Source organism: Fistularia commersonii, chromosome 30 (genome assembly GCF_037954325.1).
Source record: "Fistularia commersonii isolate RoL2024-O1a breed Wild chromosome 30, RoL_Fcom_v1.0, whole genome shotgun sequence".
Lineage (NCBI taxonomy): Eukaryota > Metazoa > Chordata > Actinopteri > Syngnathiformes > Fistulariidae > Fistularia > Fistularia commersonii.
In genome coordinates this window covers 170,772-188,067 of record NC_141313.1, presented here as the reverse complement: position 1 = coordinate 188,067, position 17,296 = coordinate 170,772, and the positions used below count along the sequence as shown (strand labels likewise).

General features: G+C 53.8%; 1 protein-coding gene across 1 annotated transcript in view; it reads left to right on the top strand.

The window, feature by feature from the left end:
* samd12 (sterile alpha motif domain containing 12) overlaps positions 1 to 15,794 on the top strand; it is a 41,980-nt gene extending 26,186 nt beyond the window's left edge. Inside the window, exon 5 of the mRNA XM_086178287.1 lies at positions 15,579 to 15,794. Within this exon, the coding sequence (XP_086034413.1) occupies positions 15,579 to 15,610 (32 nt within the window). The 3' untranslated portion in view covers positions 15,611 to 15,794. The remainder of the gene's footprint in view (positions 1 to 15,578) is intronic.
* Positions 15,795 to 17,296: the final 1,502 nt, after the last annotated feature.

The following is a 17,296-nucleotide window of genomic DNA, read 5'->3' as shown; positions in this document are numbered from 1 at the left end:
CACACACGTGGCCGCCGTCCCCTTCATTTGAGTTCCTCCCTCTCTCGGTCTCGGCTCCTCCTCGGTGTTTGTTGGATTATCAGGAGCGGCTGCCTGCCGAGAGCCCTGATCATCCGTCTATCTGTTTATTTCCGTCATCCATCTGGATCTCCATCAGAGATCAGTGTCATCTACCAGCCTGCGGTGACAAATCGCCGTCGCCTACGTGATTCTGGGCCTCGGTTGCGTTCTGCGGCGAGAGGTTCGGCGGGAGGTTCGGAAAGACGAGTCCGATGCGGAGTCCATTATGTTTCTCACCGAGATGAAGGGGTGGAGCCACACCTCGCTGCGATTGGACAGGTTAGCTGTCAATCATGATCCCGATGACGCCGGGGTCATGATTGACGGGTGGGATGAGCCAATCATTCATCGAGGCAACCCTTTCTGGGGCAAGAGGTGGGGTTTAACTCAGACGGGTCAGCTGTCAATCATCCGACCGCTCACCTTGTCCTTCAAACCTGTCGGATCAAACATCTCCAGTGCTGCCTGGGAGGAAGAAGAGAACCTTGAGAGAACCGTGGCAGAGAGAACCCAGTCCTTCTCTTTGGAGTGATCCAGAATAGTTTGAGGTTTCTGGAGTTACATGTAGAAGCTTGTCTGCGATGCGTTCAGGGACCCTGGAAGGCTCAGCCAGGTCGGCCTCACCTGACACGGTGTGATGCCCCGCGCCGCCTTGAGCATTCAAACCGATTCCACGCCAGCGTACCGGCTCAGGCGTCCGACACGGCCGGTCCGCCACACTCGGCGTCCCTGCCGGTGCGCCGAGGCGCCTTGAAAGCGAGGCCCGCCGGGCGACGATGATGCTGTTATCGTTATTAAGAGGCGACCCGGCCGTCGACTCCGCTCCTCTCCGTCTGCCTCCCTCACCGACCGGCCTAAACCAGTCGGCGGGTGGATTGACCACCCCGAATTGTGTGAGCGACCGGTTGATCGACAGTTGACCCGTCCGGGTTAAACCCCGCCCGCACTCCCCCTGCTAGCGTGCCATGCTGCCTTAAAATGATTCATCAGTTTAAATATCCGTCGTCCGATCTTCTCCCGGCGAAAGGAAGAGGTGGGTGACGTTTCACCAGGCGCCGCGGCGAGGACGCCATCCTGCAAATGTCAGCCGTGCTTTAAAGTTCATCAGTTCATCACTATGGATCAACTTTTTTACACCATGAGGGATGTAGTGTATGCACGCGCACATGAATTCATGCGCTCGTGTGCTCATGCATGAACCGAGGTTAATCTTCAGCTCGCCGCCACTCGCCGCCCCGCTGCCGAACACATGCCCCTCCCTGTAAATTAGCTCCTTGTCAACCCAGAGCTTGAGGTCCATCAAGAAATGACCTTTTCAAAGTAAAGAAAAGGAAGCGTGCCCTTTGTCAGGGCGCAGGAGCGCCGGCGTGCACAGCCGGCCTCCTGCTGGAAAACAGGAGCAGATGTGTCAGGTCGGCTCCCTCCCAGGCCCTCCCGAAGCTCCGCCCCCTCCACTTTTTCAGCCTCATGTTTTTCCTCTCCTCTGTTTTCCTTTTCCATCGCCGCCCCCAAATTCATCCTCTTGTCACGCCGCCTCGGACGGGAATCCAGTCACGCGGCCGCCGTTTGGACGTCCCGCTGAGACGGCGTGTAACGTTTTGAAAGGAAGTGGCAGATGTCCAGAGGGCCTTTGTGAGAAAACACTCGCAGATAGCATCAAACGTTTAAAGTTACCATGGCGACTATCGCTCAGGAAGCAGCTCTTGCTGAAGAGCGAAACTTCCTTCCTCCTGCGAGGCGTCAGCAGCTTTCTGTTTGCAGCCTCCCTGGTGACGTGTTTGGCGGGTCATGTGGCAGGTCATGTGACCCACACACACACACACACACACACACACACACACACTCTGCTTCATGTGAAATTAGCATTCATCATTGCATATTCTGCCCTGTTTTCCTCCCGGTCGGAACAAAGGAACCCTTTGTTTTGTTTCTTCAGTTTTGGTTGTGCTGGTGGATTCAGGGAGGGACAGGTGAGGAAGAGGAGGAGGAGGAGGAGGAAGAGGAGGAGGAGGAGGAAGAGGAGGAAGATGGTGCAGGCGGCCTGTTTACTCTGCCACCGGCTCCGGGGAAATCTAAACCAGCAATATCCGAACCGGGCCGCGGCGCTCCCGTCCACCGCCGCCCCACACAATTACAACGCCATTGTAGAAGATATTGAGCGACTCTGAACCGGAGAGAGAGAAACCGCATTAAGTCGACTTATTGAAAAGCGGCACATGTTGACTCTCCCGGGTCAGAGACGGACGCCATCTTCACGGGCCGGCCGGAGTCTTCATCGGCTCCTCGCCGTTTTGGAAGCAAAGCGTCCGCAACGCCCCCGATCCATCTCAATGGAAGTTTTGGCCCTCGATTGGCCCCTCCCCTCTCTGACCCTCGCTCATTCAGTATGTGTGTGTGTGTGTGTGTGTGTGTGTGTGTGTGTGTGTGTGTGTGTGTGTGTGTGTGTGTGTGTGAGAGAGAGAGCTTGTATTACTTGCATGAAGAACATTGATGTACAGAACCCATAGGGTTCAATGATGGTTCTGGTTGGTTCTGTCCTTTAGGGTCTCTACCGTCACTAAAGATAGTAACGAGTCTCACACACACTCACACACACACACACACACAAACACAGAAAAATTAGTAGCGAGGGATGCGACAGCAGCAAGGCTTTGAGACAATGTTCCTGTCGTTGTTCCCCGTCTGCCAGAGGGCTCTCCTGTGGATTAGCAGCAGAAAAAGGAGTCTAATGTGGAAGATAGCAAACGTAGAAAGGCTGGCATTTTTGAAATGATTTAAATTTCGAAAATAGAAAAGTTTAGTTCAGTTTTTGATATGTTTTTGTTCATATTCTTGGAATCCACAAAGTGCCCTGAAGATGGCCGTGGAGGGGAAGCTGTACATCGGCGACCACAGCGTGGAGAAGCAGGAGTAAATACTGCAGCAGGGAGGAACGCATCCATACTTTACAAGGCGGCGTTGAATATTACAGCAGATACCGCGCCATCTTCACACGGAGATGCAGCTGCGAGTCGGTTTGGTTCTTGCACTGAGACAGCGATGGGTGAATGGATGGATGTTTGACTTTGGGAGTGGATAGAACATGAAGTAGAGTAAGTAAAAGCACGTGTACCTTCAGAGTAACAGCAGTGCTACAAAAGATGTCCAGATGAAAATTGGAATTCTAATAATATCTAGAAACCGCTTCACCTTTCCTGCACTCAGGATGGGGTTCACCCTACGGAGACGCGCATCCTCTCGGAGAGATAACCAACACGGAGACTTGGAACAGGAACGGGGTCCAACCAGGACCTTCTGACTGTGACGCAGAAGCATCTAAACTGCCTCTGCAAATCATCTGATGGTTCCAAACCCCTTCTTGTAAAACACCAGTAAAGTACTCTATTTCCAGATCAAGTACATGGAGTCCAAGCACAGCTGTCAGCTGTTTGTTCAGTCGGATCCACCGCCCGGCCCCGAAGCCCGGCCCGACGGGCCCGACGGGCCCGAGTCCGATGCTGCGCCCTCTAGTGACCGTGTAAGGAAGAGGGTGGCTCGTGCGGCTGTGAGTGTGTGAGTGTGTGAGTGTGTGTGTGTGTGAGTGTGTGAGTGTGTCGCCGCTCCTCCTCCCCGGCCGGGGCAGGTGTGTGTTCTGCATGCCAAACGGCCCCACCCCCACCCCGCTCATTATGCAAACCCTAATGGTGAACATACATACATACATATATACATACGTTAGCGGAACGGCGTGGGACTGCTAATGCGGGGCGCCGAGCTGGAATGCTACCATCGCTCATCACCATCTGACCTTGGCATGCTGGATGTTTAGATCCTGGAGATGGAGAGAGCCAGGCGGCGCCAGGGGGGTCCGGTCGGAAATAAATCATTGATTATTCAGGCGGGGGGGGATTGTATTTCAAATCTCACCGGTCAGTATGGATATGATGATCGATCGAGTCACTCGCTGATAACGATCACTCGGAACTCGTCTTGGACCCGTCCGTCAAACGCCCCCGGATTTGAATTGGCTGCCTCCCCGCTGCTGATCCATTAAGGCTGGTCTGGTCAGGCTTCCGATCGCTGCTGCTTATCGATCCGCCAGTATTGGACGTGTTTATGGTTATTGATGGCCGATCTGAAAAATTCAGCTCCATAATCCGGAGGAGTACTTGTTAGTATTTAGACTTCCGGGTATGCTGGTTCCTGGTCTCCCTGGCAGCACAAAGTAATATGAAAAATATATATATAATATATATAAAACACACATGCGCTCACACTGGACGTGGAGCTGCTAGAGCACTATTTTGCCGACAAACAGAGAAAATCCCCCGTCTCGCTTTAAATCCGCCGTAAATATTTTAGCAGGCGGGGATGGCGTCCCGGCGGGGTCGGGCCCCCCCTCCCGCCGGGACGCTGACCCACCGTGTTTACTTACTTTATTGGAGCATCAGTAGTACTAGTCATGTGTATTAGTTGTATTCAGCCCCCCATCCATCTCTGCTTTATCAATGACTCCCTTTTCCCTCTTGAATATTTATGTTTTAATCTTTGGAGGCAGTGAAATGGTGTCCGGCGTGGAGCCGCTGGGAAACGGCTCGCGGAGAAGCTGAAGGAGCAGCCGCTCTTCACACACGCTCAATTATTTATGGGGGTATGAATCTTTTGGGGCGCTTCGACGTCGGAGGGCGAAGTGACCTTCAGGCCCCGTTTGAACTCACGCTGCTTCCACACACCCTCCTTTGAGCGGCGAGTTCTGCGTCGACGCCGACCCTCGACCCCCCCGCCCGTCCTCACGTTTTATAGATCCATTCTCTTCGATTTTGAAGAAGAGACCCCCCCCCCCTCCGCCCCCCCACAGATTCACCCCAACATACTGAGTACTGATATGAGCCGCAGTCCTACTCTGGGTGTGTGTGTGTGTGTGTGTGTGTGTGTGTGTGTGTGTGTGTGTGTGTGTGTGTGTGTGTGTGTGTGTGTGAAGGGGTTGGAGTAAATGTATCCATGTTGAGAGTGTTTGTGTTATTTTGTTAAAGCAAGGTCCCGTCCATTATCAGTGTGTGTGTGAATGTAGTGTGTGCTATTTTGCCACATCTAGGTACTTTCCATTATCAGCTTTTCTGTGTGCGTGTGTGTGTGTGTGTGTGTGTGTATTTAGACCCTAGTATCCATGTCTGCATGTGCAGAGTGTGTGTGTTATTTTGTTAGAGCGAGATCTCATCTATTAGTAGTGTGAGTATTTGTGTGTGTGTGTGTGTGGTGTGTGTGTGTTCAGCTCTTGGTATATGTGTGTATATGTTCTGAGTGTTTGCATTATGTTCCAGCAAGGTCCTATCTATTATCAGTGTGTGTGTGTGTGTGTGTGTGTGTGTGTGTGTGTGTGTGCATGCTTGCATCTTGGTTCGGTTTTCAGGTCCTGGTATAGGTGTGTTTATGAACAGTGTGTGTGTTATTTTGTCACAGTGAGGTCCTATCCATTATCAGTGTGAACGTACATATCTGTGTGTGTGTGTGTGTGTGTGTGTGTGTGTGTGTGTGTGTGTATGTGTGTGTGTGTGTGTGTGTGTGTGTGTGTGAGAGAGAAAAATGCTGAAGAGCTGCTGCACTGCCTGGAGCTCTGGACCTTCAGTGAAAGCCAACCACCCCCTGGGGGGCCACGGGAGCACATACACCTCTCACAAACACACACACACACACACACACACACACGCTTGTGCAGTGTTACCCACTGTGTGTGATTTGTGGGGCTACCGGTGACTCCGGAATCCGAGGGTCCAGAGTGTCAGGTTGGATGAGAGGCGAGTGAGAGGGTGAATGGTCGGAGGCGGACCCGTGATTGACAGCTGAGATAAGCCCCGCCTCTTCCTGCGCAAGTAAACGAGTCCCGGCGGGAAAGAGTGTGTGCTGGTGGCTTGTATGAACCAGTGAGGAGAACGTAAAGATTTCTGTTTGCTTATTTGTGTGTGCGTGAAGCTCCCGGAGGAAGGACGCGAGGCGCCGTAACCAGCCGGTGTGCTTTTCTGATTGGCGGCCGGCGGTGGATGGCACGCCGCGAGCGCTGAGTGACAGGCAAAGATGGGATCTTACAATAAAGCAGCTGACAAGAATCTTCTAGACCCGTGGAGCGGCTCGGGGGGGGGGGGGCTTTGATCACGTCACGCTGCTGTTATGCAATGGCTGTTAAGGCTTTAATTTTTGGGATGTTTGAAGAAGCCGGCCGTGCCGAAGCTTCTCTGGGGAGACGGCGGCGGCTCCCGGTGCAAATGTCATCCTTTAAAAAGCAGATACAAACAAACAGACTTGGGCAAGTGTCTGTTTCTGTGTGTGTGTGTGTTTGTGTGTGTGTGTGTGTGTGTGTGTGTGTGTGTGTGTGTGTGTGTGTGTGTGTGTAAGGGCTCTTGTGAACCCTTTTTTTTTTCAACGCATGGCACAGAGATGGAGGCGTGCTAAATTTTATTTTCCCCCGGCGTGGCCCCGGGACTCCTCAGGCGGCTGATTGAGCCGCCGCCGAGGCTAATTTCTGCTCTTGTTTTCCTTTGCGACGGCGGCAGCCATTTGACAACGTAAACATCTCCTTTCTTCGCCGCCACTCCTGTAACTGTGTGTGTGTGTGTGTGTGTGTGTGTGTGTGTGTGTGTGTGTGTGTGTGTGTGTGTGTGTGTGTGTGGGTGGGTGTGTGTGTGTGTATGTGAGGATGGGTCTGTGTGGGTGTGTGTGGATGGGTGTGTGTGGGTGTGTGTGGGTGGATGTGTGTGCAGTTAAGGCGGCTTTGCTCCCTTTTCAGAAGAAAAAAGGGTCAGATCCTCACGGACGGGTGACATTATTCTTTTCCCCGCCGAGGGAACTTTGAGGCCGTTTGGGACAACAGAGGAACCGGGGACCAGGGACCTTCATCTAGAACCATCTGAGCTTCAACTCCAGGACAGGCTCTTTTAATGGTTCCATAGGAACTGATAGGTGATCTAATATCCAAGTGCCCTGAAACCTGGAAGGGCAGGATGGCTTGCAGGGGTCGAACCTCTCGGGAGGCTGATTCGGACGACCAAACGTGGCCGTTTACAAAATTATACAACGAATGGAGCTCTCTTAGCCGTGTGCTGGGGGTCCGGGCTGGGTGCGGACGGGGTCCAGACGGGGTCCAGATGGGGTTCAGATGGGGTCCAGACCGGGTCCAGACTGGGTCCAGATGGGGTCCAGACTGTGTCCGGGCGGGTCCGTCATGGGCCGTCTGACTTCCCGTCCTGTCGACTCCACGGTGGCCCGATGTAGCGCGCAAATAATCGATGTCATTCCGCAATTAGGCAAATTAGCAGCAGCTAATGTCGGACCCGGAGCTAATCGGAAAACATGTCAAGGTCAGACGAGTGTACGAAAAAGTATATATTAGCATACTAATTCTAATAATGAAAGGACTCCTGAGGCGGTGACCTGTCAATGGAAGGGGCGACGTCCAACCGCAACATTGCGTAATCACATATTTCTTTTTTTCCCTCCTCGCTCCTTCCGTAGTTCTCTCTTCCTCCTTTGTTAGTGTTTACGTCAGCCGTCCGAGCCGCCGCCTCCTCGCCTCCTACGGACGCGCTTCTGCATTCAGCTGTCAGTCACCCGAGCGCCGCCTCGGACCGAATCGGGTAAATGAAGAGGCGAAGGTCGGATTCATCCGTCGAGCCGCCGTTATCGGCTCGCTATTGTTTGCTCGTCGGAGTGGGCCGCGGCTTGTTGTTTTTTCGCCGCTTCCCGTTTGGCTGCATTCCAGTGATCCATGAAGACAGGCTGATTTTCTCCTCTGCTGGTAACACGGAAAGATTTTTTTTTTTAGGCCGTTTGTTTCACGGCATTTAGCGGGCAATTTAGTATTTTTGACTCTTCGCGCAAAACAGGTCAAGTGGCTCGGCCGGAGCGCCTCTCCGCTTCCTCTTCAACCGCTCGGAAGAGGCATTCAGGCGCGCACGGTCGTCTGGCCGCCGCCTGATACGGCCGGTGACAGCTGCCGTGACACACACATGCACAGTCATGCTCCCATTAGCATATTAACACAAACGCAGCGATTTGCATGCAAATGGTCAGTTTAATGCGCCTTGTTAAGGAGGAGGTGGGAGGCGGGGCGAGGGCTGCTCCACCACTCATGAAGGACACTCAGATGACTCCTGCTTGTGGATCAAGTCCCAGATCTTTATCTTATTCGCTGGTCCCCCTTTACAAAAGGTAGAGATGGGCTGAACGCTGGTTTCCCCACACAAAATTACATTTTCTAATTTCTCTATTTTAGATATATGGCTCAAAGCGAGCAGGAGGGACGATCGTTTTACTGTGAATTTCGTCTCGCTGCGCCGGTGGCGCTTCAACCTCACAGCGTGAAGGTTGCCGGTTGTATTCCGGCGGGGCCTTGCCGTGTCTCCGTGACTGCGTGGCGTCCGTCCGGGTTCTCCGCTTTCCTCCCACGGAGGAGCGGAACCTTTGTCGGCTCCACGAAGCGCCAGGGTGTTTTGGACCTACAAACATGTCCTCCCTGACCCTCGTGCTACAGTGGACTGAAGGTAAACTCGACCCTTTTTAGAACCGTTTCTCGCCGACTTCCCGCTCGGCCGTATTCTGAACTGGCTTATTTCCAGATTTCCAGCCTCGTCTGAGAGGTTGTTTCTGCAGCCCGTCTCACCTGTAGTCGTGATCCGGGTTCCTTACGTGCACCATTTAGCAAAAACGCCTTCACGGCCTCTGATTGCCGTTGGGCCTCGGCTCCCCCCCTCCCGTCTGCCGCAGACATCCTCTCAGTGCTCTTCCGCCCTTCCTCCGCCCTCCGTCCTCCGCCCGCCACGCCGGCTGTTACTACTTTGTTTGTTTTTCTTGACCCGGCCCGAAGCCGGCGATGCATCCAGCAGCTCCTTCGTCCAGGCGGACCGTTCACCCCCGGCCCCCTCCGCCGACGGGCCGGCGCGAGCGTGGGAGGCGGCGCCGCCGTCCGGTCGGCCGCAATTACTCAGCACCAAGTAGGCGGTGAAAACAGGTGACAGGTTTATTTGCGACGAGGCTTTGAGGATTATTCATCGTCCCCAGCCCGTCGCTCTCACTTCCCAAAAGACGCCGCTCTCTTAGTTTGCAACAAGAACAGTTGCCACGCGTTGCATTCAAGCGCTCTTGGCAGGCGCCCTTGATTTTCCTCCCACGCCGCATCAACTGCGCCGCACGGTTGGACTGCACTTATTTATGTATTTCAAAGAAATAAAGTCTCCATGCAGGTGGTGCAGGTGCAGCTTCTTCCCGCCGCCGCCCAACCAACCTGCCCTTCATCCGTTCACTCCTCCGAGCCTCCGGCTGCCACTCACAGGGCCACGCGGAAGGAAAAACCAGCCGTTGGCCCTCTCCTTTACGGTCTTCGATTGAACCCTCCCCAGAAATGTGTTGGGATCTCCGGCAGCGGGTACGTGATGAAAGGCCTCCGCCAGGCCGCGGCCTCCTGGGCCTCGCCGCAGCTCAGGGATGTTTGATGTTCATCATCTGGACGTCTTCTCCGCCTCCTAGCGCTTTTCAGGCCGCCGGCTGGTAAACACTGGTTTCATGATACGGGGGCCGGAGGGACGGCGCAGAACACACAGCGCGTCAGGTGATGCGGCGGCAGAAGATGAACATCTGCACGCCGCCGCGGCCTGCAGGAGCTCCCGTCTTCAGATATTGCAGGAATAAAGCACGCCTGCGCCTCATACACCTGACCGGAGGCCATGTTTACTCACCGCCTCGCTGTGTTCTGTCAGGAAGCACAACCTGCCAGGCGGAACGAGGAAAATACTGATACCACGTGTGTCTTTGGGCTGGAGAACCAGACGATGATTCTGGTTGCGGGTTCCCCGTTTTGTCCTCCCTGGGGTCTCCAGGCTCTCTGTCTTCCTCTTACGGCCCCCAAACACTCAGCAGGTTCATTAAAAACGGAATATCTGTGGGAGTGAAGGCTTGGATGTCTTTGTATGATTGACAGCCATCCAGTCCAGATGAAGCCCCGCCCCTCGCCCCAGATGGAGGCTGTGATTGGCCGGCCTGCCCCGACCCCATGTCAAAGTTAAGGACTAAATGAATTAGCCATTGAGCTGATTAATAGGCATTCATTTAATGATGATTTATTCATTCGACATACTGTTATTGTTTTATAACGATGGAAAATCCACCGCAGCCGGAAAGTACACCCACAGACACACACACACACACACACACACACACACACACACACACACACACAAACACACACACACACTCACACACACGCACGCACCCACAAACACACACACACACACACACACACACACACACACACTTTCACCTTGAGAACATTTCCCTCACCTAAAGCTTACATGGAAGTTATCATTGGTGATCTGCCGTGCTGTTTTTTGTCTCGTTTCTTAAGAAAAACATCCCCCGCAACCCCCACACACCACCACCCCTCACATGCTCGCACACTCACACTCACACACACACACACACACACAAACACACACACTTTGATCTGATTGGCTCCGTCACACCTCTGCACGATGACATGCATGTATGGCCGTCCTCCTTTAAAAAGAACTTCCAGATCCCCCCCCCACACACAAATACACACATACACACACACTTATGCACACACAAAAAAAACAAACACACACCGACATGCACGGATGCTTCTGCCCACGCAAGTGGTTTGAAGGTTTGAATGTTGCACTGGCAAAGCAATTCAATAAGCGCTGGCTTGCTCACACTGGTGGATCTAATTGTCTAATTCATTTGTAATTAAATTAACATTTGTGTGTGTGTGTGTATGTGTGTGTGTGTGTGCGTGTGTGTGTGTGTGTGTTGGGGGGTTCTCCTGTTGATGAGGAGACCCCTGAGGAGACCCCTGACACCTGGATTCATCAGCTGGGGGGGTGATCAGCCCACAACACACACACACACGCACACACACGCACACACAAACACACACACAGAGTTTGCAGGGAATTCAGAATAAAACAGAACAAGTTAAAAACAGAACAAGTTAAAAATCACACACCCAGACATCCTTCAGTCCGCCGTCGCCACGGTGACGAATGACTTCAGTGTTCGCTAAACACGCCGTCGCCTTCCCTCCTCCACGCCGTCGGGCGGCCCGGGCCGGAACGTGAGTGAGAGAGACAGGATTCCATTACCGCCGTGGCAAAGCGGAGCGTATCCGAAACCCAGGTGGCGTCCGAGGCCGCCATTATTCACCGCCGGCTCACAGGGTCCCTGAAAGACGGCAAAAAACCCAGCGTGGCGGAGGAGGGGGAGGGGGAACGGATTGCAATTCCGCTTTTATCGTGAGCGATGCTCTCGCCGTCCGTATCGCCGCCGACGAGTCATCACATTTCTGCAAGAAATGAATTCCGACGCTGGACAAGAACGTCGATCCCCTTTAACCGCGGCCGCCGGAGCTCCTCCGCTGGCGCAGCAGCCACAGCCTTTTTGTCGGCGCTCCCTCGAGGCTTTTCATATGTTATTATCCGGCGGCGCTGGCCGAACGCCGCCCGATCCGGTCCCGGCGCGGCCCGGGTGTCGGCTGTGGCGGAGGCGGGGCGGGGAGGGTTCGAGGTGCACGCCACGCGTCCAGGGAGACACCGCTAAAGCTTGACCTGACGCGGGAATCCGAGTACAACGCAAGGATTGGAAAGAGTAGGAAAAAAGACCCGCCTCGGCAGAAGGACCCGGTGAAGGTCCAGGACCAACAAAACCCTGAACGTACGATCGCAGGCTAATTCTCTGCCGCCTCCTCTTCCCTCCACAGGGATTTTTGGGTTGAGTGGATATGCTGTGAAATGCACCAGCAATGACCACGCGGCCTATTTTTGCACATTTTATCGAGCGAATCTAATCTATAGCTATTAACGATATTTTTAGAAATATACATGTATTTATTAAATCATTTCATCCTTCATTTTTTTTTTGTGGAACCTTCCATGGAGCTATTGTTTAGGAAAAGGCTTTTTTGGAGATTTTTCTTTGTCTCATTTCATTCCTCGCGGTTGTCCTGCTGATTCCTCACCTGTCTGAATCCGGTTTTAAAAAGCTTTGCCAGACATGTTTGCTGTCACGCGTGTTTGGGTTTAACGCAGTTTCAGGTGGGCTTTCAGTCGCGACTGGGCCGCGTTACTGCTGCGCTAAGACGATTAGCATCGTTTAGATTATCTTCAGACGTGGTCGTCTCTCTAAGTAAACCGTAGCTGGTTAAGCAGGTGAAACAGGTAATCAGGACGGGCGGAGGACGTTACCAAGGAATGGCACGCAAGCAGGTGTGGCGCGGTGGCGGCGCGCTCCAGATAAATAAATTATGACTCCGGCTATTTTTGAGCTGAAGTGTAAATGCGGCGATCCTGGGAGCTGCAAAGAGCCAGCATCCACATGAGGGAATACCATGCACACACACACACACACACACACACACACTCTATCTTTTTCCCATTGCTCCTTTCACTGCACCCCAGAAGGATTTTAAAAGCCTCCTTTATGTACCTGAGTGTTTTGGTTACCAGGATCCATGAGGGACTCCATTCTGTTTTGCTAAAACAATAAACAAAGCTTTTGAACAAAGAAGTGTGCGCGTCCGCGTGCACGTGCGTATGTGTGTGCGTGTGTGTGGCAAGCTTCAGTCACATCACGTGTTAGGTCACCGAGGTTCCTCCAGCTGCAATTAGATATTGGGATCGAAAAGTGCTTTTTTGTTCTTATTCAAATTTCCGGTCCTTCCTGCCTTGGCCGCTCCTGATTGGCTGCTGCTAAATACGGGTTTCTCCCTCCTCAACCGTGATTGGACGAGGTTGACGACCCCTCCTCGGGTGTGGCATCTGTCAGAGTGAGCCGGGAACCTGCAGGATTATTTCTGTCACCTGACGGCTCTGCTAAGTTCTCCGTAAGAAGAACAACGGTACAACTCTCTGCCTCTGGAACACCGAGGTGAAGACGGCGGGCAGCGCTGGAAGCAGCAGAGATGAAGACGTGGAGGTTCCAAGGATGGAGGATCAGGAAAGAGTCCATCAGAGGGACGGCACGCGGTAGAAGCTCTGGAGATGGTTTTGACATGGATGGAGGAGAGACGGAGAAGATCTGGGTAGAAGGACGCTGAGGTCGAACCTGCCTGGCTGGAGGTTTCCAGAGGGGAGAAGGACAGGAAGTTAGATGGTGCGAGAGGAGGGGATGCAGAGGAGAGCTAGATGGAGTCCTCTGATTGGCTGTGGGCGAGATTCCAGAAAATGATTGGCTGTGAGTCAGACGGAGGCGAGGACTTGCTGCGGTTTATGACTTGCTCATCAAGTCACATAGCAGCAACCCATTTGTCAAGTTTGTGTGCTCGTGTGTGTGTGTGTGTGTGTGTGTGTTTGGAGCCCTGAACCAGCTGAGTCCTCACTGGCCCTGGATCATCCGGGTGAGAAGAAACACGCACGACGTGTCGCCCAGCCCACTTTTGGTTGAGCCAAACCAGACGTCACTTGCTGAGTCAGGGAGGTCAAACCCGCCTTCTGCAGAACAGAAACTGGCAAAACGATGATCTTACAGGGCGCTTCCACGTTAGAAGCGCTGCCATCCAAAACTGCTGCAGGATTCCTTTGTCTCTCCCAGTCCAGTGGGAGCGTCTCCATCTTTACCTGGATCCTCGATCCAAATCCAAATGCACTGTGGACAGCGAAGTAAGACCTCCCCGTAAAGGAAAGGCGTTTCCACACTGTACATATGACTCGAAACACTTTGAATCTCCTATCTTGGATCTCTTCACCGGGGACGCGGTTAACGGCAGGGCTGGGGGTGGAATGACGCCTCGTTAGCTGTTTATGTTGTTGAAATCAGGGCAGGGGAGGTGGCAGGCGAGGAGTTTCAGAGAACGATGACCTATTTTGAACGCACGCCGAGAGATGAGCTTCTACAAAGCTGGGCTGAAAACCCCCGACGCGGCATTTAAGATAAAGCGCGCGTGTGTGTATGTGCGCACATGTGTGTGCGTGTCATAGTACCGGACAGCTGACGGGCCGTGCTGTTATTTCGAGTCGAGCTAACCACTAACAAGGGAGCCTGCCGCGCCGGCTAATGGTGTCGCGTTTGTCTCCACATAATCAGGGACTTTTAGACGTCTGCGTGTCTCGGCTCCCTTTTGGAGGTGGAAGAAAGGAACACAGCAGGTCGTGCAGTGTGCACGTGTCTGTGTGTGTGTGTGTGTGTGTGTTTGTGTGTGTTGGCACCCTCTCTGCTCGCTACAAAATGAAACAAATGTGTCACCAGTTCAACGGCTCGCCACCGTGTTGTTTTCGGTGTCAGAGGGAAGTCCTATTAGCAGTATGAGGGGTCGGGGGCTCGGCGGCGTGGGGGGGGGGGTGATGGGGGGTGATGGGGGGTGATGGAGGGCAGGTGAGGGGGGGTGATGGAGGGGGGAGGGAGGGGGATGAGGGGGGGTGAGGACGCGTCATGCGGCGAAGCCTTGATGCAGCTCGTTGCACTGATTTCCTCAAAAGCAGTCGGACGGAATCGGAGCGGCTGAATCTCGGTCGGGCGCTGCAGGCTCGGCTGGCAGGTTGTGATTGCAAGAAGTAGACGGAGGCGTACGTGTGTTTGCATGTTTGTGTGTGTCCATGTCCGTCTGTGTGTGCGCGCGTGTATGTGTGTGTGAGATCAGCTGCTTGCACACTTTCAAGTCCTCACGTGAAAAGAGAGTCCCGTCGGTGAGTCCGGGGCCGAGGACCGGCTTTGAGGCGACGGAAACAATACGGATCCCACAAAAGTACGGTGAACGCAGGTTTGCACGTGAGCACGCCCGTGAAATACGTGGTCGCTTCGGTAGGCGGACGAGGGAGGTTCGGCGAACTCCACGGGCCGAGTCCAACCGCCGCGGCGGGATTCAATGATTTTTTAGCCACATAGCATTGTAGCTTCGTGCTGGCTAGGAGATGGGGAGGGGCTACAGCGCCACCTGCTGGCCGAACACAGCCTAACAACAGACCTGAAAATCACTGAAATGCGTGACGGAGGAGGTACCAGGCCTCATCATCACCAGTGTGTGTCCCTGTGCCTTTGCACACACACACACACACACACACACAAACACACACACAGAGTTTGTGTCTTGTCATCGACTGCCACGTGTCCCTTCATCTGTGACTCTCCCCACTTGTCTTTAAATTGTATTTTGTAAGTCTTGTGTGTGTGTGTGTGTGTGTGTGTGTGTGTGTGTGTGTGTGTGTCTACTCTGTGCATTGAAGCCCAGCGTATTGTTTTCCTGGTGTTGTTTTATAGTGGCGTCTCCAGTCTTTTCCTGACTGACTCCATGTGCTTGTTATCTCAGCCTTGTCTCTCTTTTTTTTCTCTCCCGTTTGATCTCAACTTCTTCATTTCTTTTTTCATCTCATCATTTCATTTCGTCTCTTCGCTTGCACCCGCTCCTTCCTGCGATGGTCACCATGCCCCCCCCCCCTGCCTCCCCCCGCCTTGGATGGATGAAGGGAACCAATCAAGATCCTTGAAAGTGCGATTCTCTTTTTTCTCTTTGGCCCCTCGCTCATTTGTCTGTCTTCCCACAGCATCCCTGGAGTGCACGCCATCCTCGCCCTGACCGGCGGGGACGGAGGACGGCCGGGTCGACGCCCCCCCCCGATCTCCCGCTCTCGAACCTCAGTCATCCCTGTGGACCAATCACAGCTCTCCGTGGGACTCGCGCCTTCTCCGCTCCTGAACAATTTCCACCGGCCTCCTGAAATCTCCACAAACGCTTTCCATCGAGTGCATCCCGTCCGCCCCCCCCCGCTCTATCAGCCCCCCCCCCCCCCCCCCCCACTCTGTCAGCTCCCCCCACTCTGTCAGCCCCCCCCCCCGCTCTGTCAGCCCCCCCCCAGCAGGCCGCCAAGCCTCCCACGCCTTTGCACTGGAATTCTACGCCGGCTGGGAGCGCCGAGCACTCAGCCTGCTTTCCTTGAGATCCTTTAAGCACCAGATGATAGTTCCTGTGTGTGTGTATGTGTGTGTGTGTGTGTGTGTGTATGTGTGTGTGTGTGCGCGCGCGTGCGCACAGTGTTTCCTCGTCTTGAAAACAAAAAAATAAAACAGCTCCCGGTTTCCTTAAAGCGTCGGCAGGGCAGCTCCAGCGCGTCGGCCTGTCTGCCTTGTGGCGCCTCGGCTCCTTCCGTCTGTTTTTCCCACGGGCCGGCGCGGCCACGTGAGCTACACTGAGTTTAACCACAAGGTGGCGCCACATTTTACACGTTTTACAAAACACCTGTAGCCACTCGGCAGCTTGTCCAGGGAGGCGTCGCTCTATTTTGGGCTTCTCAGTAATGGTGGAATCATCTAGCGCGTTAAAGTAAGGGCAGAAGCAGGCGAGGTGGAAGGGAAGGCGACGCCATGAGGACGCCGGCGGCGTCCGAACGAGGTCTTTACCGAAATGATTTGGAAAATAAAGACCAGCCGAAATACAGAGGCGGCGACCGGTCGGCGCTGGCAGGGAGATGAGAGGAGGAGGAGGAGGCGATAGCAGAGAAGAGGAAAGGAAACAAGTCTTCTCATCTCCCACACCTCCTAATCACTTCTTTTTTTTCATTTTTCCAAACCCCTTCATCCAAACTTTTAGATGCTCAGAGTCTAACGCACCTGAGAGCGTGTGTGTCTGTGTCTGTGTGTGTGTGTGTGTGTGTGTGTGTGTGTGAGACCTCTGGACCTCAGCGGCTGATATCACTGTGCCGATTTGATATTTATCAAAGTCTCGTATCCATATCTGTTGCGTAGCATGGTCTGTTGTCATGGTAACCCCCTCCCGCCCTCCCCAGATGCGTGCTGTCAGTCAGAGGAGCTCGGAATAGAATGCTGTGGCCGGGAGGAAAAAAATGGCGGCGGCCCCCGAGAGGCATTAATGGGATTTCATTTGTACACGGTTGCCTCTGTGCTCGGCCAATCAGTGTCCAGATAGCGGCGGCGGCCTAATGCGGCAAAGAAGACAACCTGCAAGCAGATTGGATTGTATTGATCACTTCTCCAGGACACACGCTGGGTCCATCGGGATTACACCAGCCTTGAGGTGTGTGTGTGCGTGCCTGTGTTTGCGTGTGTGTGTGCGTGTGTGCATGTGTGCGTGTGTGTGTGTGTGTGTGTGTGTGTCGGCTCTGGGGCTTGCGGACTGACAGCCACGCAGGAATGGAGTTGCCGGGGCTAAAATACAAGGGTCTATTTCACGGCTGGGCGGCGGCGACGTGTCCGCCAGCGGCCGCTCGCAGCAGCGAGGGATTGGACGGGGGGGCTGCGGTTTCAT